We start from the raw sequence: 23039 nt of genomic DNA, 5'->3' as shown, positions 1-23039 counted from the left end.
GAAAATCACGAGGTGGATGTCTGGGAGGGTGAGCAGGTGAAGTGTGTCTGACATGAAAAGATGAAATTAGAAACATATTTGTGGATAAACAAAGGGAATTGTAAACATGTGTTGCCATCAGGTGAGAAATCCTGTGGGATTCAGTTATAAGGATGAGTCTGGGATGACAGGAGCTGGAGAGAAATTCTCTTCTCTTCTCTTCTCTTCTCTTCTCTTCTCTTCTCTTCTCTTCTCTTCTCTTCTCTTCTCTTCTCTTCTCTTCTCTCCTTTTCCCTCTCCCCTTCCCTTCTTTTCCTGAGTTTAGGTGCCTGCTTACATTGTCCAGAAATTTGGGAATCATCTTCTCACAGAGATTAAAAATAGCATCCAGAACTGCCTCAGGAATGGGAGCCCAGCCAGCACAGCCACAGATTTATTTGGAAAAAGTAACCTAGTAGGGATTTTATGGGTGAGTTCAAACATTTATTGGTCTAGCACCTACCTTTGGGACTGCTTTTGGCACAGCCACAGTAGAAGTGCTTGGGGAATAAGCAAAGTGATCCCTCAGGAGGAAGCTCCAAAGTGGGATAAGTCTCCCCCCTCAGTCTTTTTCTCCAACAAACCAAGTGCCCTCAGCTGCTCCAGGGAAATACCCTTCCAGGGAAACTCGAGGAAAAAAGGATAAACCACCTGAGATGCAGGGAAACTCAAGGAAATAGGGAAGAAACCCCTCCCAGATCCAGAGAAATATGAGGGAAGGGGGATAAACCCATCCAGATCCACAGAAACTCAAAGAAATAAAGGAAACCCCCCCAGATCCAGGAAAATAAAAGGGAAGGGGGATAAACCCCCTCAAATCCAGGAGAACTCAAGGAAAAAAGGGATAAACCTCCTCAGATCTGTGAAACTTAAGGCAAGTGGGGATAAACACCCCTCGATCCAGGGCAGCTCAAGGAGAGTGGGTATAAACCCCCTCAGAGCCACGAAAACTCGAAGGAATGAGGTTTAAATCCCCCTAGATACAGGGAAACCCAAAGAAATAAAGTATAAACCCCCCCAGACCCAGGGAAACTCAAGGAAAGTGGCGTTACCCACCCTGAGATCCATGGAAATCCAATGAAAGTGGGGATAACTCCCCCAAATCCAGAGAAATTTAAGGAAATGTAATACTGATGCATTCCTGGGTCTGACTGTGTAAAATATCCATGTCCAGGAGCAGGACCAGGCAGGACAGGTGGATGAGTTTGGAATTAGGGCACAGCAAAGGCCAGGTTTTCTGGAAAGGGAGCAAAGGGAGGGCAGACAGAGGTGTTTGCTCAGGGCCGCCTGCATTCCCTGAAATCCTGCCTCATTCTTGGCAAATCCATGGAGCCTTGGACACTTCAGAAAAAATATTCCGAAAAGGTGCTGTGAGATTTGTGTCCAGTGAAGCAGCAAAAACCAGGGCTGGTGTCTGAAGATGCTGGATTTTGGTCACTTAAAGTCACTCACACAATGCCCATGTGTGTGTGACACATTTTTAGTGATTTCTTGCCAGGCAAGACAATGTCAGGGAGCCCTGGGGACAGTGACACCGGAGCACAGGACACAGCAGCCCTGCTGCAGGAATTATTGCTCACTAGGGCTGGAAAATCACGGGATTTGGGTTTATTTTGGCTTCCCTGCACCTCCTCTGCCTGGCTGGAGTGGTGCCTGCAGTAGTGAGACCTGTAAATATTTCCAGTATAAATCTAAGTTTGTAACTTGCTGTGAAAAATTCCCTTGGGATTGTGGCTTGGTGTGTGAGAGCCTTTTCTGTGTTTACATTTTTAGGTGTAATAGACTTCCAAATAAATTGCTTTCCCTGTTCAGCGAGTACTTGAGTGCAGCAAAGGGGGATGTAAATGATTTGCATTTTTTAAGGAGTTCTTTTGATTTATCTGCTCCCTCTGGGCAGCGTGAGGGGAGTGCAGAGACCTCGACTGGCTGGAGGATGTTGGGAAGAGAGAATTGGGAGCTCAGGGAGAATTAAAAAATTAAAAATAGGCTCCAGTTCTGAGCATCTGAGTGAGTTCCTGGCTGCCTCCAAAGCAGCAGTTTTGTCTGGGACATGGTTTTCCAAGGAGGGCTCCTGCTGACATTCACTGGAGACAGAAAACCTGCGACCAGGCCCCGGGCCAGGCTTTTTATCCCTGACTTCATTTATTTTTCTTGGTTTATCCAACCCTTAATATTATTCAAATGAAGGTTTTGTTCCTAGAGCAGCAGCATCCATCAGGGTGTCCTGGGACTAAACCGTGCCGGCCCTGTGGGCTGGATTTGCTCTGGGATTTTATTTGTGTCCCTTTAAACACATCCCTGTGGTTTATTCTGGCTCTGGGGGGATGTTTTCCATCTGTTTGTGTGGGGGTGCTGGTGGGATTTTGCCACCTGGGGGTTTTTCGTGGGTGCTGTAGTTGAAATCTCAGTTGGTGTTGCATAAGGAGCTCACGTGGGATGAATTCCATGGGTTTTTATCCGCATGTGAGGAGAGTGTGTGTGGGCACAGGTTGTCCAGAGAAGCTGTGGCATCCCTGGCAGTGTCAAAAGCCAGGCTGGACAGGGCTTGGAGCAGCCTGGGACAGTGGGAGGTGTCCCTGTCATGGCAGGGGTGGATGGGCTGGGCTTGAAGGTCCTTCCCAACCCAAGCCTCTCTGGAATTCCATGATTCCTGATGGGAAAATACATGTTACTTCTGTCATAGAAGAGTGTGTAGGATAATTCGGGATCATCAACTGCCTTAGGAATTGCATTCAGGTGAAGTTTAAGTGTTTTGATGAGAATTTCATCCAAATGAGGTTGATTTGGCCAACATCCCTGACCAGCTCATCCCTTTGGAGGGGAACTGAGGGATCCTCCATGTGAGGGGATCTCAAAGGGATTTTGTTCCATCTACCCTTTGAAAATCCCTTCTCATCCTCGGGAATATCACAGAAATCACAGAATCCCAGACTGGTTAGGGATGGAATATTAAATCCCATCCCATTCCACCCTGCCATGGGCAGGGACACCTTCCACAATCCCAGGGCACTCCAGCCTGGCCTTGGGCACTTCCAGGGATCCAGGGGCAGCCCAACTGCTCTGGGAATCTGTGCCTGGGCCTTCCCACCGTCCCAGGGAAGAATTCCTTCCCAAACTGCCATGCAGCTGTGGTGCAGTGGGGTGCACAGCTCCAGATGGGCTTTGCAGCTGTCAGAGAAATTCTCCTTTTCCTCCTGAGCAGCTGATGGCTGAGCAGCAGTGCAGTCCCACAGGTGACACATGCCCCACTTCCAGAGGGATTGTAGGGAGCAGCGTGAGGGGATGGGATCTTCTGACTCGTGGCAAAGCTGCTTTTTTAATGGGATCTGGGGAAAAGTTCCAGAGACAAACCGAAACCCCTTGGTGTATTTGGGATAACTGTAGGGATGCCTGGGCCTCACCTCTCTCTGTGCTGCTGTGAGGCAGCACAGGACTGGAAAAGATGTAAAAATGGCTGGGACCCCTTTTGTGTGTGTGTTTTCCAGCATTTTTGTGCCCTGCAGCTCCCAGCACTCTGGGCTGCCCCATGGATGGAATCGTGGGCACTGCCCACCACGTGTGCCATTCCCAGCACAGCCTTTGGAATACACATCTTGGTTCTTTGGGACCCGCTTTCTCTGACATGTCACTGAAAAGGCTTTAATTTTGGATTTTGTGGTTTGCCTTATCAGCAGTGAGCCATTTAATGAAGCCTGTGGGTGAGCTCGGAGTGAGTCAGGCCTGGCTTGGCCTTTGAAGCCTTCCTACCATGGAATTCTTTCCCAGTGGTGAATTAATGAGGTTTCAGCTTTCCCAAAACGTGAGGCCATGAAGCTGAGTCTGGATTTTTCAGAGGAACAAGCAGCTCTGTGGTCACTGCAGCCCTCGGTCCCCAAAACCTTTCAGAGGTTTCCTGCATAAAATTCCCTCAGCGAGGCTGGAGACATCGTGGCTCTCCCAGTGAGACCCCGCTTGCTGTGTGAGGAGAAGGGGTTTAGGATCAGAGAATCCTGAAGGTTGGAAAAGCCCTCCAAGATCTCCAATCCAGGCATTGCCCAGCACTGCCCCATGTTCCCAGTGCCCCATCCTCATGGCTTTAAATTCCTCCAGGGTGGGGATTCCACTGCCCTGGCAGCCCATTCCAGTGCCTGAGCACCCTTCCCATGGGGAAATGGTCCCTCATATCCAGTCCATCCCATCACCCAGGGAGTGATCCCACTGCAGCTCCCATCCCTGCAATGCCCGGATTAACCTCTGGGAAGAGCTGGGAAGGAAATGCTAATTTATGATAAATATGCAAATGGCAGTGCTGATCAAAGGGAGCAGAGAGCTGCGCGTGGGGAGGGATGAAGGACATAGAAGGGCTCAGAAAGTCATGGAAAACCACAGTGGGGGCAAAACATGGGAATTTGAGTGTGTGCCTTGCACATGGACATCATCCACTGTGGCCCTGTGGAGCAGGAACCCCTGGCTGTCCCCAAGCCAGGCTCCATCAGCATTCCAGGCTGATGTTCTAGGGGGGCCATAAACACCCAGGAAGTGCTGGTGTCCCAAGGAATATTCCCCCTTCCCTTTCACAGGATTCCTGGATGCTTCAGTCCTTCCTTATCAGCTGAGGAGCCACAGGTTGTCACCACAGTTTTCCCCATCCCAGCTTTCCCCTTCCATGTGTGAAGTGGATGTTCCTGGATGACCTCAGGCCCACAGAGATGCACCTGGGCAATCACAGATCCAGAATTCAAGAATTTGCTTGGGTTTTTTTCCAATAATTTCCCAAGGATGAGCTCCACATGCCGTGTCCTCTCTCCTCAGCAGGTCCCTCCGTGCTGTGGGAGCTTCTCCTGCTCTTCCCTACAGATCCAGGGCATCTTCAGGAGGAGAAAGGCCTGGTGCAGGCAGAGCATTGGTATTTTTAGATCAAAGACAAGTTTAATGAAAAAAAACAGGAGAGGAGAAGGAGGATTAGAACAATAAGCACATTTAATTTTAGCCTAGCTTGGATTCCTCATAAAGTCAGGGAACTTGGAGCTCGCTTCAGTTGCCTCTGGCTTTCCTAAATAAACACACTGCAGCAGGGCTGGGAAGTTAAGTAGCACAGAAAATTGCAAAAAGTTGCATTTTAATATTCCAGGAGAATATTAAGGGCTGTTTTACAGGCCAGGCCCTGGTATTAAATTTTAATGCTGCACAAAAATCTCAAGGTTGTTTTGGTAGGCAGCTCCTGGAGCTACACAGAGACTTTTTCTGCAGAAGGGGTCACAGGACAGGGGTTAGGAACAGGGCAGGGTTAGGGCAGGGTGAGGAACCTTCTCCAGCCATGGCAAGTGAGCAGGGTTTGGGGCCAGGATCTGCTGCTTCTGGAATTTTGTGATTTCTTCAGGAATTTTTCTGTGGAGAAGAGCAGGCACAGGGGGAGCCTCATTGAGCTCTACAGCTCCTGGACAGGAGGGTGGAGAGAGGTGGGCCTGGGCTCTTCTGCCATGTCCCAAGGGAAGGGATGACAGGAAATGACCCAAAGTTGCACCAGGGGAGGTTCAGGTTAAATATTGGAATTTTTTTCCCTTGGAAGAGCAGTCAAGCACTGGAATGAGCTGCCCAAGGATGTGGTGGAGTCACCATCTCTGGGAGTGTTCAGGAGGTGTCTGGATGTGGCACTTGGGGACAGGGTTTAGGGATGGTTTGGGTTTGATGAACTCGATGATCTTCAAGATCTCTTCCCACCTGGATGATTCTGGGATTTAGGGAATTTCCCCAGGCTAAAGAGGCCTGGTTGGCACCGCCCTCCTGCGCTGTGGGTGATGTGCTCAGTGTGTGTTTCACCTGGGAAGTGCGTTGGGATGGAGAATTACGGAATCATTAAGGTTGGAAAAGCCCTCTAGGATCATCAGATCCAACCGTTCCTCCAGCACTGCCAGGTTCACTTCCACCCCTGTCCCCAGGTGCCACGTGCACCCGTTCATACCCAGGGGTTGCAGACCTGTAGTGAACCTCAGGTGAGAGCTGGTTCAGTGAGTGGCTGAGGCAGGAGGTCCCACTGGTGACTCTTGGTGGCTCCAAGCCACCACCAAACAGCCCCTGTCCCCTTGGCTGTCCCAGGAGAGGACGAGCTGGGGAGTTGGAGTTGTCCTGCTCCAGCCTGAAAGGATGAGCACAGAGCCCTGGGTTTGCTCCTGCCTGGGCACCCTCCTCGTTCTAAACCGGTTCCTTTTCACACCAGCTAAATTTAGGGATTGTGGGAGAACATTTCCAGCCTCAGCCATCACATCTCTGACAGCCAAGGGTGACAGTGTCACATGAACCCCTCTGAACTGATTTATGTTGTTTCTCATTCTCTTTTTGATGATTTTGGAATTTGGTTGCTCTTGGATCCTGGTCACTGGGCAGCTCAGTGCCAGGAAGGAAACTTGGACCACTCGGGAGCTGGGATTTGGTTCTCAGGCTCACTCCAGCCAGGGAAGGGCTGCTCTGCCTCAGTGTTACAGAGCTGGGAGGTGTGGACTTGACTTATGAGCCAGTTTTGGGTCTGCTTTGTAAGAACTCACTGGGTATTAATAAAAGTTAAAAATACTTCAGGCTGTGCCTTAAAACAGCCCTGACTGAAAGGCAGGAAAAATCAGGATTGCAGCTCATCGTGGTGGAGAAGATGAGATAATCCCTGGAGGGCTGCAGGCAAAGTGCTGTGCTGAACCTGGGGGATTGGATGGGCTGGAGAATAAACTCAATTTGGGAAGTTCCAGGTGAGGATAGGGAGTCCTTGGAGCCTGGAGTGAGAGCAAGCTTTGATGTGGGTGTGTAAATCTGAGTCTGAGTCACGAGGACTGAGACTTGTTTGAAGTGCTTTAAAGCCCTGATCTTTTCCCTAAGTGCTGCTGGGAAGCCAGAAACGATCCAGGGTTGCTTTTCCATCTCTCTGGGAGTAGTGGAAGGTGGGAGTAATTCCAGTCAGAGGGAGGACAGGAGGAGAAAGCCAGCTGGGAATCAATTCCCAGGAGTTTGAGTTCCTCTGCAGTCCCATGGAGGGGCAGTGGGAATTCCCTTCACCCTCACCTGCCACATCAGGCTGTGTCCTGGCAGAGGAGGTTTTCATGGGACACCTTTATTCCTTTCAAGGTCAGCAGTGCCTTTATGGAAGTGGGGAGTTTAACTCTTTGCTGGGATGGTTTTTAATGTCCCTTCCTCCAGCTCTGGTGTTGGTCAGACTCACCTTCCCTTGGCAGGCCCTGCTTTCCTGCCTTTTCCATCCCCATCCATTGGATGGTGAGGACATCCCACATTTTAGGGCCTCAGGAGCTCCTGCTGACACATCCAGGGCCATTCATGGGAGCAGATGGATCAGGAGGACTCTGTGCTCATTCCCAGCACAATTAATGCCAGGATTCATTAAGAAAAGGGATGCGGACTTGAAGATGATGTGATCAATAAGAGCAGCAGCCCAATGCTATTAATTAGCAATGCTATTAATTAGCAACGCTCATGCTTTTGAGTCAGTTGAGTTGCTCCTACCCTGGTTTTCCAAAACACTGGGCCTTTTAATCCTCAGGAAAAGGAGGAATAAGTTGGAAAAAGCACAGCTCAGTCATTCCACCACTGGCACTGGAGTTGGTGCTGGTGTGACCTGGGCTGCAGGTGGCACCTGGAGGCATCTGCTGGTGCTTCCCTTTCCAGCTGGGTGCTTGATCCTGCTCTGACCCGTGGGATGTATGGGATGTGTGTATCTATTTCCCTGGATAATGCTGGCTGCAGGAGCACTTTGTCCCCAAGGCCTGGGGCCACCATGTGTGGTCACCAGCAGCTCCCTCAGTGCCCCTTTTCCATGGAAGGGGACAGCAGGACAACCCCAAGGGACATGTCTGAGACCAAGGACAGAGCCAAGCCATGGTGGTGGTGCCCTAATCCTGCAGATCAGTCCACAAGTGAGATTTTTAGTGCCAAAACCTGGAATTGGAGGCTCCACCAGTTTGGATGGAGCTGGGCTTTGTTTCATAGGTTAAAAATACATAAATTTCCTTGTTGCACTCTGGTTTTATTTTTAACTCTTCAGCAATTTAATATTTTGGAGGTCTGCTTGTACTCCCCCCAGTTTTCCATCTGCTACTGTGATTAATTTAAGGCCCAGCTTTATCCAGCCAAGCCAGAGCAAAGCAGAGGAATGGAAACCTTACCTAGGTTGTTTGGCACGCAGCAGCAGACATGAATAACCTCGGAATTCGGGGGGGAAGAGCGAAGTGCCGTGTTCCTGGAGCCAGGATGGGGCTGGCCAGGAGCCCTTGCAGACAGCAGGAGGCTGTGCAGGATCCAGCTGTGCCTGCTCCAGGTTTGTGCTGGAGGTGTTGCTGAGCACTCGGAAGCGGAGGGCTCTGCTTTCCTACGGCCTCTCCAGGCAGGAGCACGTGCCAGAGCTTGGCTTCTCCCCCTTCCCCAGCCTGGAAGCACCGTGAGGTAGTGGAAAGTTGCAGTGAGGAAGGTGGGACTGATCTCCCAAGGCTGTGAGAGGAAGGAGAGGGGCAAAGATGTGGAGCTCACCCGGGCTTGGGTGCTCAGCCAGGGGGGCAAAATAGCCTGGCCAAAAATTTATTTCTTTTTAACCTGGGCTGTTAAAGTCCAGGTTAAAATAAATTTTAAAAATAAAATTTAAATTTAAAAAATAAAATAACCTGGATGGTTATTTTCCACCTGGACTGGGAGGAGCCATCCCTGGCAGGGCCAGCCTGGGATGGTGATGAGGATGGAAATGAGGATGCAGAGCAGTGGGGCACAAGATGGGGCTGCTCCAGCTGCAGTTCCCACTGACAGGAAAGGGTTTTATGGGATCCTCGTGGAAGCTGGGGATCCAATTAAAGGTGCAGCTCTTCCTGAGCTGCTGGAAATCTGCTCTGCTGGCAGAGGGTCTCCAGCTGCACAAGTGGGTGGTAACACAGGGGACACGGGCAGGAGTTTGGATTGTTTTAGGAAGGGAATAGTTCTGCTCTCAGAAGCCTCCAAAGCTCTAATTGGGAAAAGATGGAAAGGGAAACCACAGGACATAGACCTGTCATTAACTGAAGAACACTGGGATGTGTGAAGCCCATGGTTGTAGGAGCTGGAAGTGGCGTTGGTGAGTCATCCCAGGGATCCAGAGGGAATAAGAAATCCAGACGACCACTGTGTCTGGTGGGGTGGGACTGCAGCAAAGCTCCTGGAGCCAGCTCAGTAGCCTCTGCCTCGGGTCGTGCTGCTGTGGCTGGAGTTAGGGACCTGGGAGCAGTGCACTTGGATTTCAGGAGCCACTTGGGGTAGTGCTGTGCAGGGATGTAAAAAAAACCCAGCTGTTGCTTCCCATGGAGGTAAAAATATTGTGGTTTGGGATCCAGTTTTCCAGCAGGGAGTGGCTGTTGAGAGTAAGAAAATCCTTAGTCCAGGTTTCAGAGAAGATACAGGGCAGAATCCTGGAATATCCTGAGCGAGAAGGATCATGGATCCAGCTCCTGGCCCTACACAGACACCCCAAAATCCCACCCTGGGCACCCCTGGTGTCCACACCCTTCTGGAGCTCTGGCAGCCTTGGGGCTGTGCCCATTCCCTGGGCAGTGGCAGCACCCTCTGGGAAAAGAACCTTTCCTGAAATCCAACCTGAAATGCCATGGCACAGCTCCAGCCATTCCTCAGGTTCTGTCCCTGACCACAGGGAGCAGAGGTCGGGGCTGTCCCCCAGGAGGAAGCTCCAGATGTCTCCCCTCAGTCTCCTCCTCTGCAGCTGAACAAACAAAGTGACCTCAAGTGCTCCACATCTGTCCCTTCCTCATCCCTGTGCCCCTCCTTTGGGCACTCACTGGCAGACTGCACCTCCCTCAGGCTGTGCAGGTAACCAAGGAGGCTCTTCCCTTCCCACTTCCCTCCAGGAGAGATCAAGCAAGGGCTGGAGGGACTCTGGAGAGACCCCTGGTGCTGTCCATACCGAGGTGACATTTAAAATCTCTTTGTGGGGAGTGAGTGGGTGCAGTTCACCCTCAGCTTGCACGCAGCGAGCCGAGCCTGGCTGCACAGCGTGTCCAGAGAGGATTTTCCCCGTGGGAGAGGGCAGGAATGCCTGGAGTGGCTGTGTGGAGCAGAGCAGAGCGCTCCCCGCTGCAGGCTGGGATCAGCTGCCTGCATTTGGGAATGAGATCACTGGAGCCTGCTGCCTGGGCCTTGTTTTCCTGCCCAGGCTCTCATCCCTGCTGGAGCCCTGCCACGGCTGGGCCCTGCCCAGGTCTCCAGGCAGGTTCCTCGTCCTGCTGCCAGCCGGGGTGCGTAAGCTGATTAGCTCCGAGGAGATCAGAGCTTGACAAGGGCTGCACTGCAGGTAAACACTGGAGCTTTTCCTCCAGCTGAGAGCCAGTGGAGCTGTGAAATATGGCTCAGGAGTAAGGAATGGCGCTGGAAGAGCCCTCAGGAAAAATACCAAGAAGTGCATGAAATGATAAGCAGAGCTGATAAGGTGCCTGGTGAGAGACTGAGAGGAGAAGCAAGCACAGATATGATCAGAGCCTATAAATACTGTCAACATGACAGCAGAGATGAGCAGGAGAAAGAGTCATTGTTATCTGATGGAAAACAAGCTCTGGGAGGAGCAGCCATGGGAGCAGGAGGTGTGGAGGGGATCCCCAGGAGCAGGAACACTCCTTGGCCGGGATGGAGCAAATCCTCAGCTGTCCCTCATTCCCAAGGCTTGCCTGGCTGGTGCCCATCAGTGTGGTGAGCACAGCATCCCCTGGCACAGAATCCCCCTTGGCACTTGTGGTCCTGCCAGGAGCTTCATTAAATTCTCATTTTCCAGGTACCATTGAGGTGTCCTGGTTGGCTGATGCCCACAGGTGCTGCTTGTCCACATCCCTCCTCTTCCCTTCCCTTCCCTGTGTGAGGAGACAGAACAAAGCAAGTCTGGGCAGAGGATGGGTCTGAGATGGTTCCAGGGACCCCCAGGACAGCCTGCTGGAATAAATCTGGAGGCTGTGTGTCACACAGCTTGGGAAGGTGCTCCTGGAGTGGTTTCAGTCCAAAACTCTGATTTATTGATTCCTGATTTATTGATTCCTGATTTATTGTTGTGTCCGGTGCCACCGGGACCGGCCGGCTCTTCCTCATTGGGAATGGGCTGCTAGAGGCCTGTGGTCTCCAGGGGTTAACTGGGTTAACTGGGGCCAGTCTGGGAATTCCAGCTGGAGCCCAGGAGATGCTGGAGCCCAGGAGGTGCTCAGCAGATTCTCCAGCCACCACGTGGCCTTGCTGTGCTGATCAGGATCCTTTGCAGACCTGGTGTTTGCAGAGCTCTCCAGGTGTTCTGGGTCCCATCCAGGTGTTCTGGGTCCCATCCAGGTGTTCCTGAGTCCCATCCACTGTTCCTGGGCTCTCCAGGAGCACAAGCACGACAGTTATGCTGCACATTCTGGGACAGGGCTCTTGGGAAAGCCGCCCTTCCCAGAGAGCTGTCCTGGAAGTAGAGCTCACATCAAAGGAGCCAGGAACGATAGGGATCAAATAATTGCTGCCTCTCCCCTTCCTTCTGACTCCTGTCACTCACAGTCTGGGATTGTTATCTCTGGGGCTTGGGCAGCAGCAATCCTGACTCCAGGATCTGTGTCATCCAGATAAGGTGGTGTGTGGTGACTTTTCCAGCCTGGATAGCTGTTGGAGTGAAATGGAGTGCTGTTTCATGGTTCTGTTGGGAGAGGACTGTCCTGCAGCCCCAGGAATTCCCCTAAGAATGTGCTCATGAGAAGGGAATGGGACCTGGCTGGGGCTGTGGCAGCTCAGGGAATCCTGTCCTCTCTGCTGGATGGAGGTGGATGGTCACAGAATCCAAAATTAGTTTGGATTGGAAGGGACCTTAAAGCTCATCCCATGGGCAGGGACACCTTCCACCATCCCAGGCTGCTCCAAGCCCTGTCCAGCCTGGCCATGGACACTTCAGGGACCCAGGAGCAGCCACAGCTTCTCTGGAAAGCTCTGCCAGAGCCTGCCCACCCTCACAGGGAACACTTTTTTCCTAAAAACCCAGGAACTGGCGCTCAGGGCTGGCCCTCAGTCGCTCACCTCGTGTGTCCCAGCTCTGCCCTTGGGTGCCTCGTGATTCACCGGCGCTTTTGGGGCCAAAACCAACACGGGGAGGGAACGTTCCTGAGCAGCTCTGGCAGCAGGGATTGACAGGAAACAATTCAGCAGCCCTGGTGTGCTGCAGCTGTGGCTGGTCCCTCACAGTGTTGCTGTCTCTCCACAGAATGCCATGAACCTGCCTCCCGACAAAGCCCGGCTCCTGCGGCAGTACGACAACGAGAAGAAGTGGGAGCTCATCTGTGACCAGGTGAGGAGCCTCTGGAGAGCCTTGGGAGGTGCCTCTTCCCAGCTGCTCCATCCACAGCCTCCCTGGGCTGCGCAGGACCTTGCAGGACCTCGCAGGACCTTGCAGGACCCAGGAAACTCCTGTTCCCAGGAGCTTCACTCATTCCTTCTGCTCCCTTGTTGGTAACCGCTCCTAGAGGCCCTGCAGTGATAACTGCAGCCACCCCACCCCATCCTGGGATCCTGTCATTCCCTGGTTTGTGTTTGTCCCTGTCCCAGGGGGCTGTGAGCTCTGGGCTGGAGCCTGTGCTGGCAGCAGGTCAGGCAGAAGCTGTCTGATGCCAGCCTGGAGGTGCCAGTTCCCACCTCACAGAGGGATATCCCTTTCCCCTCTGGTGGTCCCATCCTGGATTCCCTCTGGCTGCTGAACGCTGCGGGGTTTGCCCTGCACAGGCTCAGCCTGACCTCAGAGTCTTGCAAACAAGAACAAATGATCAAATGAGCAAATGATCAAATGAACAAACGATCAAATGATCAAATGATCAAATTAACAAATGATCAAATGAACAAATGAGCAAATGATCAAATGAACAAACGATCAAATGATCAAATGAACAAATGATCAAATGAACAAATGAACAAATGATCAAATGATCAAATGATCAAATGAACAAATGAATACATGATCTCAGGGTTTGGCTGCCCACGTCATGCTCTGTGGTGGTGGCTGGAGCTGTCACCTCCAGGGACAGGAGGCTGAAGCCCTGTTCACCTCCAGAGGCTGGGAACAGCCTCGGGGTAGGCAGTGCCAGATGCTGAGGCATCTCCTCGTGAGCTGTGCAGGGTGTGCAGCAATTAGCAGGGAGTGATGGATCAACAAGAATGGCATTTGGGGAGCAAAATGAAATGTGACAAAGTGGGATTTGAATTTGGGAGCCAGCAGCAAAATGCCATCAAGTTCAGCAGTAGTGGTGAATGAAAATAACTGATGCAGCACTGGGAAAGTGGGATGTTCCCTTGGGATGTAAACTCAGCAGAACCAGGGTGAGAGTTTGGCAGGAGGTCAGGGACATTGGGATAAAAACATTCATGGGACATTTCCTATTCGGCTGTTACAGTGGTGGGGTGTCTGATACAGCCATGGAATTCCAGGCTGGTTTGGGTTGGGAGGGACCTTGAAGCCCATCCAGTTCCACCTGAGGAACACATTCCACTATCCCAGATTGCTCCCAGCCCCATCCAGCCTGGCCTTGGGCACTGCCAGGGATCCAGGGGCAGCCACAGCTTCTCTGGGCACCTGTGCCAGGGCCTCTCCACCCCAACAGGGAAGGACTTTCTTTTCCAATATCCCATCTAACCCTGCCCTCTGGCAGGTCAAGTTCATTGCACAGGTTCCTTAAAGTAAAGCTTAATGAAGAATTGCTTTTTTCCCCATGAGTTTCCTGTGCAGAGAATGTAAAGCTCGAGCTATTTAAAGATTCAGTTTACTGAGACATTAAAAAATGCAGGAACTGCTGCCAGTGATTGCAGATTCCCCTGGATCCCTGGCAGTGCCCCAGGCCAGGTTGGACAGGGCTGGGAGCACCAGGGACAGTGGGAGGTGTCCCTGCCATGGCAGGGGTGGCACTGGGTGGGCTTTGGGGTCCCTCCCAACCTGGTCCAGTCTGTGATTCCATGATTTGTGCCAGGCTGTTCCCAGAGCTCCCTGCAGAGGTGTGAGCTCCGTGCCCAGTTCCTGCTGGCAGCGGGACAGGCAGGAGCTGTTTGATCCCAGCCTGGATGTGCAAATTCCCCCTCGGAGCTGATCCACCCTGTGCAGCTGCTGCTGATTCAGTGCCCAGCTCCGGGCAGATGGGAAGGAAATCTGCAGTCTGGAGTCATCTCCTTGCACAACTCCCATCCACCCCCGGGCTGGGATCAGTCCCTTCCCTGGGCTGGGGCCCTCCCATCCTTTGGAAGGGCTGATGGAACAGCCCTGAGGAGCAGCACGAGGTGACAGAGTGGCACCTTTCCCCTGCTCAGCCATCCCACGGGACACACTGGGCAGGGAGCGCGGGCTGGGCTCTGTCACAGCTCCCCTGGGGGTGCTGCCACCCCCTCAGTCACAGCAGTGTGAGCAGGTGTCACTAAAAGCACCAAAACCCAGCATATGGGGTGTGAAATATTTATATATTCACAATATAGAAATATTGCCCTGGAATATATAAATATTTATATAATATTAATAATATTATATATAACATATAAAAATATAGTGTGTATTCACAATATAGAAATATTGCCCTGGAATATATAAATATTTATATAATATTAATAATATTATATATAACATATAAAAATATAGTGTGTATTCACAATATAGAAATATTGCCCTGGAATATATAAATATTTATATAAGAGTAATAATATTATATATAACATATAAAAATAAAGTGTGTATTCACAATATAGAAATATTGCCCTGGAATATCTAAATATATATATAAGATTAATAATATTATATATAACATATAAAAATATAGTGTGTATTCACAATATAGAAATATTGCCCTTGAATATCTATATCTATATATAAGAGTAATAATATTATATATAACATATAAAAATAAAGTGTGTATTCACAATATAGAAATATTGCCCTGGAATATCTAAATATATATATAAGATTAATAATATTATATATAACATATAAAAATACAGTATATATTCACAATAAAGAAATATTGCCCTGAAATATATAAATACTATATATAGTATTAATAATAATATTAATATTACATATACCGTATAAAATATAGTATGTATTCCCAATATGTAAATAGTGCCCTGGAATACCTAAATATTATACATATAGTAATAATAATAATGTTTATATTATCTATAACGTATTAAATATAGTATATATTCACAGTACAGAAATATTGCCCTGGAATATATAAATATTGTACATAATATTAATATGTTTAATATAATATGTAAATATATATATATATATATATATCTAATATTTATTCCCAATATGTAAATAGTGCCCTGGAATAACGGGGATGAGGGCACTTCTAGGAATAGGGGTTGTGCAGGATTTTTTTATTCCAAATGCAAATTTTGACTCCTGTTTTTCCTTGGTTTTGCCCACTACACCATTTTCACCTGGTTTTTCTTGTAAATCAATGAGGAAATGAACTCTTTCTCTCCTGTGCTGGTTTTCCACTTAGATCTGAAAGGAAAAAATATCCAGAAATGGTATTTTCTAAACAATCCAGGCAGCAGATCCTGAATATTCATCTGTGGAATATGTGGAGAATATTAAGAGTTAATCCCCAAAAAGGAACTCTCGCTTTAGCAAAAACGAGATTAACAAAGTGGGGAACCAGTTTCATCATGATGATGAAATAATAACAACAACAACAATAATAATTGGTAATAATCTGCCGTGAATAGGATTATTCGCATTGTTTCAATAATTGTAAGGGCTGCTGGGCTGGTTGTGGAGGACTCATCCTAACGTGGAATTTTCTCTTCCTTTGTTTATAATCCTTCCAAATCGTCCTCAGAGCTTGCTCCCACCTCTCTGGGTGAGGTACAAGGAGGAGGAAAAGAGGAAGCCAGGAAATCTGCTGTGGGTGGCTGGTGGAGAAGGCCTGAGGAGGAGCAGGGTGTTGTGGGGGTGCTGTGCTGTTTTTTGTCACAAATCCCTCCAGATTTCTCCTCAGGAGTGTGCTGAGGGGACCGGGAGCCCTGATGGTGCCATTGACCCTTTGCCAACAGAGATCCAGGAGGTTTTTTGCCAATATCCAGCCAAGGATTTCCCATCACTTTGCAGGCACTGCAGAAACCATTTAGAGCTCTGGTTGGAGAGGTTAAAAAACGTGGTGTATTCCAGGGACTCTGCCCTGGTGGGGTAAACACAGGGTGGAAAATCCCATGATTTACTCATTTCAGGAGAAACTGGATTTTGGACACGCGTGGCTTCATTCCTTTGGCTGGGTCACCCTGGGAGAGGTGGCTCAGGGAAGATCAGACAAGGAGGGATGGAGAGGTTGGAGATAAAGGCATGAGGAGTGCCAGGCTCAGTGATTTGGGATTGGGAAGGGCTGGGAACCCCTGGGGTCGGAGGGAGCAGCAGCTGGGTCCAGCACGGAGCTGGCATTGATCCTGCGGGAATGGATCCTTAATCCTGGGGGAATGGATCATTCTGTCTCCTCGTTAGTGCAGGGATGAGCAGCTGCTGTCCCCTCATTCCACGAGGACACTTCCACAGTGACACCATTCTGCTGGTGGGAATGTCTGGATTGCTGGGACGGGACCCAGCCACCCTCTGGATCTGTGGGAGATGGGGAATTCTGCACCGTGTTCATGATGTGTTTGAGCCACTGCTCCCCATCCACTTGTCCATCTCCTTCCCCACTGTCCCAATCCCAGCACAGCCTGTGGGATTCTCATCCCAACCCGGGTGCTTCCCCACCATCTGTGAATCCCAAGAATGAAACAGCTTAGGCAGGATAATGATAATAATGGGAATAACACATGGGCTGATGCAGAAAAATGCCCTGAATGGCTCTGGGAGCCAAGGATTGTTGGGAAAGGCACAATTTCCTGGTTCCGGAATGAATACGTTTTGCAGAGCTGGGTGCTCAGGAGATGTCAGGCTCCCTGTAGGATCACGTGCAAGGGGAAGTGCAGAAGTCCAGCAGTTCCTCTTGGCTGCTGAAGCAAAGCCCCCCCAGCCCCCGTTTTTTTTCTGTGTCTGCCGGAAAAGAAAGTGCAAATTCTGGGTGAGAGAGGCACAGGAGAGGTGCTGTCCTCCTGCTTTCCCCCTGAATTATGGAATCTTGGAATGGGCTGGGTTGAAAAGGACTTTAGAGCCATTCAGTCCCACCCCTGCCATGGTGGCACACCTTCCTCTATCCCAGGTTATTCCAGCCTGGCCTGGGCACTCCCAGGGATCCAGGGCTACCCACAGCTGCTCTGGGAATCCCAGCCCAGCCAGGAATTCCCAGTTCCCAATGTCCCACCCATCCCTGCCCTCTGGCAGTGGGAGCCATTCCCTGGCTCCTGTCCCTCCATGCCTTGTCCCAAATCCCTCTCAGAACTTAACCCCAGTGAATCCTCCCCATTTATTCCCCCGGAGGAAGGTGCCGGGCCCAGCTCATCCCGTTGCTCTCCGGTGCTGCTGTCCTTGCATTCCCTGTGCTGTTCCATCCTGGCTCACAACACCCCTCCTCAGGGATTTTCCAAGCCAGGAAGGACCTTTATCCTTGGGAATTAAGCTCGTTTGCTTTGTAGGTGGCTGACAAAGGCAGTGTGCAGTCACTGCTGCTCCGTGCCCCTGTCCTGTCAGCCTGCAGATAATGCTGGAGCTCACAGCAGTCACGTAGTGGAGATAAAAAGGGTTTCACCAGGATTTGGGAACTTTGTTGTGTCTGAATGGCTCAATCCAGGGAAGCCACCGTGTCCCAGTCGTGATGTCACCCCACAGCATTTGCTGAGCAAGGTTTGGCCGCTCCAATCTGGATTTTAGGCTTTTTGTGTGTGGGGTAAAAATGCCCGACCTCGTCATTCAGATGGTGTTAAATCCTGGGTTTGGAAGCAGAGCTGGCCAAGGAGTGGGTGGGAATTGCCAGAAGTGGAGGGGAGGAGCTGACAGGAAAAAAAGCAGGGATTCTTAACTCTTTAATTGTGGTTTCTAAGGCACAGCAGTGCCTTGGGAGGTGTGGGTGTTGGGATGCTCCCAAGGAGGATCGTGAGAGGATCCCAGTGGATTCCAGCCTGCAACCAGCTCCATTCCCAGCCCCTGGGAGCTCCCAGTCAGATTTTTGGGAAGAGGGTGGCTGTGACCAGACATCCAGGCTGGCTTGGAGGCCTCACTGCACAGCCTGGCCCTTGCAGCTTCTTAATCAGCCTCTAATATAAAACACTCCGAGCTGGATAAACCCAGACAGGAATCATAGCCAGGAACGGGCAATTTTAAAGGCTAATCCCTCCTAGCTTTCCAAACCAGCAAAAAAGAAACACTTGAGGGGGCTGTAAAAATGTTTCCAGGCCGAGGAGATGTTTACCACAAGTAATCTTTGATCACTCCTCAGGTAAGAGCATTGCTGGTGTTTGCTGCTCATGGACAGCATCTGGAAAGTCCTTTAACCCAAATAATTCCACTCCACAAGAATGAGCAGCATCTTTTTACATGAAGCTGCTGCAGAGATTATTACATAAATACATAATTACAGCCAGGTTTGAAGAAAACAAACAAAACATCCAGTAGCTGCATCCCAGACTGTTAAATGTGCTCCTTGAGTCTCTTTAAACATTTCATTTTGAGGATTCCAGGCAATTAAAGCTGGTGGCTGGGAGAAGCTCCTGTCACTTCAGTGGATTACTTGGGAAGAGGAATTAATCCATAAAAGCAAAAGAGCTTCTCTGGGGGATTGGACTGAACACAGCTCAGTCACAGAAAGGGGGGGATAAATGGGAGAGGGAACGTGGAGCGTTGTTGGGATGGGACACTGCTGCCAGGAGGACGTGGCAGGGGCTGGAGTTGGAGGATCCTTAAGGGCTCTGCCAACCCAAACCACTTTGGGGTCCAGGAATTCTCTGTGTGCCCCATGGGAGCCACTGAGGTGAACCTGGCTCCAGGAATCCCTGAGAGAGAGCCAAGAGGAATCCACGATGGTGGACTTGGTGCTGGAGCAGGACAGACCCTGCTGGTGTCACTGTGTCCAGAGAAGAGCCCTCAGTGAAGAACTTTGCATTCTCTGAGCTGTTTTTTAGATAAAATAGGAAATGCCAATTCCAGAGGCGTGTGGAGGTGCATGGAAAAAGAATCCAGTTGTAAAAGAGGAAAGCCGTGAGTGCTCTGTGACTTCCAGAGCTCCCACCAGGGCTGGTGGAGCTCACAGAAGAGTTTTTCCTTCATTTTTTTCCTGCTGGCCATGATGGATTACTTCTTTTCCAGCAAGCAGCAAGATAATAACAGGAAGACCTTGTGGTGTTCAGCCAGTTCTGGTAACTGGGCAGCAGTGTCCTGTTCATTCTGGAATAACCTCGGCATAACGCAGTCAGAATTGCATCCTGACCTAATAAAGGGAGGTTTCAGATAAAAGAGGAAATTTCAGGAGATTGGGATGAGATCTTTCCTCCAGGGAAAGGGCCGGAATAGCTTCAAGTTCTTCCAAGATACAAGTAGGATCAGAATGTTTGGGAATGCTGTGAGGAGGTTTGGACGCAGCACACTGCCCATGGAACAGCTCAGTTTCACAGCCTTGGTGGGATAAACTTCCAGCTGGACACTGGGAAAGCAGGGAGAAATCAGGGAGCTCTCAGAAGACAGAGCTGGTGTTTGTCACCAAAATCTGTGATCTGGGGCTGAGGGGGCATGGATTGGAGGTCGAGTGATCCCTGCAGGAGGAGTTGGGGTCTTGGGGACTGGCTTCCCACTGCCAGAGGGCAGGGATGGATGGGAGATTGGGAACTGGGAATTCCTGGTTGGGCTGGAATTGCCAGAGCAGCTGGGGCTGCCCCTGGATCCCTGGCAGTGCCCAAGGCCAGGCTGGACACTGGGGCTGGGAGCAGCCTGGGGTAGGGGAAGGATTTTTCTAAGTGATTAAAAAGGATTTTGTGTTGGTGCATGCATCTGCTCTCCTGACCCTTCTCCTTCCTCTCCATGCTCCTGCTGAGCAGAAACCCTGGAACTTCAGATGGATGTGCAACTAAAATTCAGAATTCCCACTGAATGTTTAAGGTGTCCTTTTATGCTATTGATATAAATATCGAGATCCATTTAAATCTGTTTTAATTGCATGCATAGATTATCCACTTAGGAAGAGAATGTATTATAAATATATATTGTTCAATGTGTTGGTGCATGTGTTTTCTGGGTAAAGTAAATACAGGAAAATGGCTGATGTTTATTCCTGCCTCTTTTCCAGGAAAGATTCCAAGTGAAGAATCCTCCACACACTTACATCCAGAAGCTGAAGGGATATCTGGACCCAGCAGTGACCAGGAAGGTGAGGAGCATCCTGTTTCCTCCTGCCTGTCCCTCGTTCCTCAGCCAGGATGGTCCTGGGGTCCAGGTTCCTTCCTGCCTTTGTGCAAATGCCCTGCAAAGTTCCAGGGAGAAGCAGAGAGAAGTTGGGAATTTGCTGCAGTTTTCCAGCTTGGGAAGGAGAGCAGATGTTGGGAAGCCAAGGACCATCTGAGAGGGAGCACAGCTTGTTTTAATAATGTTGGCTCCAGTAAATAATCTGACAAATTGTCTCTGGGCTGGGCTCTAGGCCTGGCTTTGGCTCAACCCCTGTCTGATGGCCCTTTGCTCACCCCTGGGAGGGGGTGTCTGACTTTTGAGTCCTTTTCTCTGGGAATTTGCCTGGCAGAGGCTCAGTGCAGCTGAGTGCACTGTTTGATCATGGGGATCAGCTCCATCCATGGGGATCAGCTCCATCCATGGGGATCTGTTCCATCCATGGTGATCAGCTCCATCCATGGGGATCAGCTCCATCCATGGGGATCTGTTCCATCCATGGTGATCAGCTCCATCCACGGTGATCAGCTCCATCCATGGGATCAGTTCCATCCATGGTGATCAGCTCCATCCATGGGATCAGTTCCATCCATGGTGATCAGCTCCATCCATGGTGATCAGTTCCTTCTATGGTGATCATCTCCCATCCATGGTGATCAGCTCTATCCATGGTCACAGCTCTGTCCATGGGATCAGTTCCATCCATGGGATCAGTTCCATCCATGGGGATCAGTTCCCATCCATGGTGACATCTCCATCCATGGTCACAGCTCTGTCCATGATGATCAACTCTATCCATGGGGATCAGCTCCCGTCCCTAGTTCCTTCTGTGGTGATCTGCTCCAGCCATGGTGACAATTCCTATCCATGATGACAGTTCCCAGCCATGCTGATGGCTCCATCCATGGCGATCATCTCCCATCCATGGTGATCACCTCTATCCATGGAGACAATTCCCATCCATGGAGACATCTCCATCCATGGCCATCCACAGGGATCATCTCCCGTCCATGGTGATCACCTCTGTCCATGGAGACAATTCCCATCCATGGAGACATCTCCATCCATGGCCATCCACAGGGATCACCTCCCATCCCTAGGGAGCAGCTCCATCCGTGGTGACAAGCACAAGAGCCTCCAAAGCCCACCCAGCAATGCAGCAGAGCCCAGCAGGTGCTGCCCTGGCCTGGCTGTGCCTCCTGCCCAGCAGCCCCTGCTCCGTGGTGCCCCGCAGTGATCCAGGGAGGTTCCCTGTGGAGAACACGGATCCTGGGGAAGGCACCCCTCGCTCCCCGTGCTGCCAGCCCCTCCTGGGGCAGAGGAGCCTTGGGACAGCAGTGCTGTGGCTGGAGCCTCCAGCCAGGCAGCCATTTCCTTGGAAACCCTGGCGTTTCCCTGTGTGGATGTTCCCAGCCCGGTGAACGGGGCCTTTGTGCTTTTCCTCCGGAGGGTTTTGGAGGTTGTTCCGTGTTTGGCTTCGCTCCGTGGGCTCACATTGGAGCCTTTCTTACCCGGGGCTCCCGTGACAAATGACAAACCCAAAGGGCCTAAAAATAGCTGTCCTGCTTTCCTGTCTGTTGTTGGGTGGCTCCGGATCACCCGCAGCCTTTCCTCAGCCCCTCTGGCACGGGGAGGGATGGGAGAGCCCATCCCACCAGGATGGGATTCCTGCTGCCCCTGCTTCTGCTGCATGGCTCCACCTGTGCCGCTCCCACATCCAGGAATTCCTTCCCAGATCCCACCCGAGCCTGCCCTTATCCCTCTTCGCCCACTTAGCTCTTGCTCAGCAATGAGCATGTGCCAAAAGAGCTGCTCCAGAGGGATTTCTCCAGCTGTTTCAGCACCTTCCCACGGGCAGGGAGAACAGGATCCTCCAGCCCTGCTCCAGATGGGACTGAGGTGCCCCCACTGAATCTCTGTCACCTCATTTCTAAAGCACAGGGGCTCTGCAACCTTCAGGAGAAAGTTTGGTGTTAAGTCAAAGCTTGGCTTATAAAGAAATGTTTATTTATCTCCAGGCTTTTAATTTCCTTAATCCTGGAAGCTCCAGGATGTTCCTGGGAACAGGAGGGATTTCTCCACACGTGTTTTTGTTGACTGCTGGGCTGTTGTTGCTGCATTCCTGGGGATTTAGAGGAGTTCTCAGTTTCCCCCGTGTTTTCTTCATTCCCTCTGTGCTGGGTGAGTTGTTGATATTTTTTAATGGAGCCTAATTGTTATTTTTGCTGCTCATTCCATTGCAGAAATTCAGGAGACGGGTCCAGGAGTCGACTCAGGTGCTCCGAGAACTGGAAATTTCCTTGAGGACAAACCACATTGGGTGAGAGTTTTTGATGCCTCTGGTTCAATTTAATTTTATATTATTATTATTATTTTATTTTTATTTTATTAATTTAATTTAAATTTTATATATTAATTTTAAAAATATTATTATTATTATTATTATTATTATTATTATTATTATTATATTTTTATGTTATCAATTTAATTTTAAATTTATTTATTAATTAAAAATATTTAATAATTCCTTTTTTAATTCTAAAGGTGTCTGTCTTTGAGAATACACCCCTTTGCATGTCAATAACTGATGGCACTTGGTTGCTAATTAAAGCCTGATGGGCTTAGTTAAGGGGAGCCGGGCATCTCAGGAGGATAATTCAGCTTTAATCCTTTCCTGATGGATTCATCCACATTTTTCTGAGGGCTAAAGAAAGGTTGGATTCAG

General features: G+C 50.1%; 1 protein-coding gene across 7 annotated transcripts in view; it reads left to right on the top strand.

The window, feature by feature from the left end:
* Window positions 1-23039, top strand: part of FMNL2 (formin like 2) — a 112907-nt gene that overhangs the window by 50923 nt on the left and 38945 nt on the right. For all 7 annotated transcript variants that reach the window (XM_039698659.1, XM_039698663.1, XM_039698662.1 and 4 more), the window contains exons 2-4: window positions 12233-12316; window positions 20220-20300; window positions 22558-22634. In XM_039698659.1, the coding sequence (XP_039554593.1) occupies window positions 12233-12316; window positions 20220-20300; window positions 22558-22634 (242 nt within the window). The remainder of the gene's footprint in view (window positions 1-12232; window positions 12317-20219; window positions 20301-22557; window positions 22635-23039) is intronic.

This window comes from Passer montanus, unplaced genomic scaffold (assembly GCF_014805655.1).
Source record: "Passer montanus isolate IOZ18808 unplaced genomic scaffold, ASM1480565v1 scaffold128, whole genome shotgun sequence".
NCBI classification, from domain to species: Eukaryota; Metazoa; Chordata; class Aves; order Passeriformes; family Passeridae; genus Passer; species Passer montanus.
Note: the sequence above shows the minus strand (reverse complement) of the source record. Positions and strands in the feature narration are given on the sequence as shown.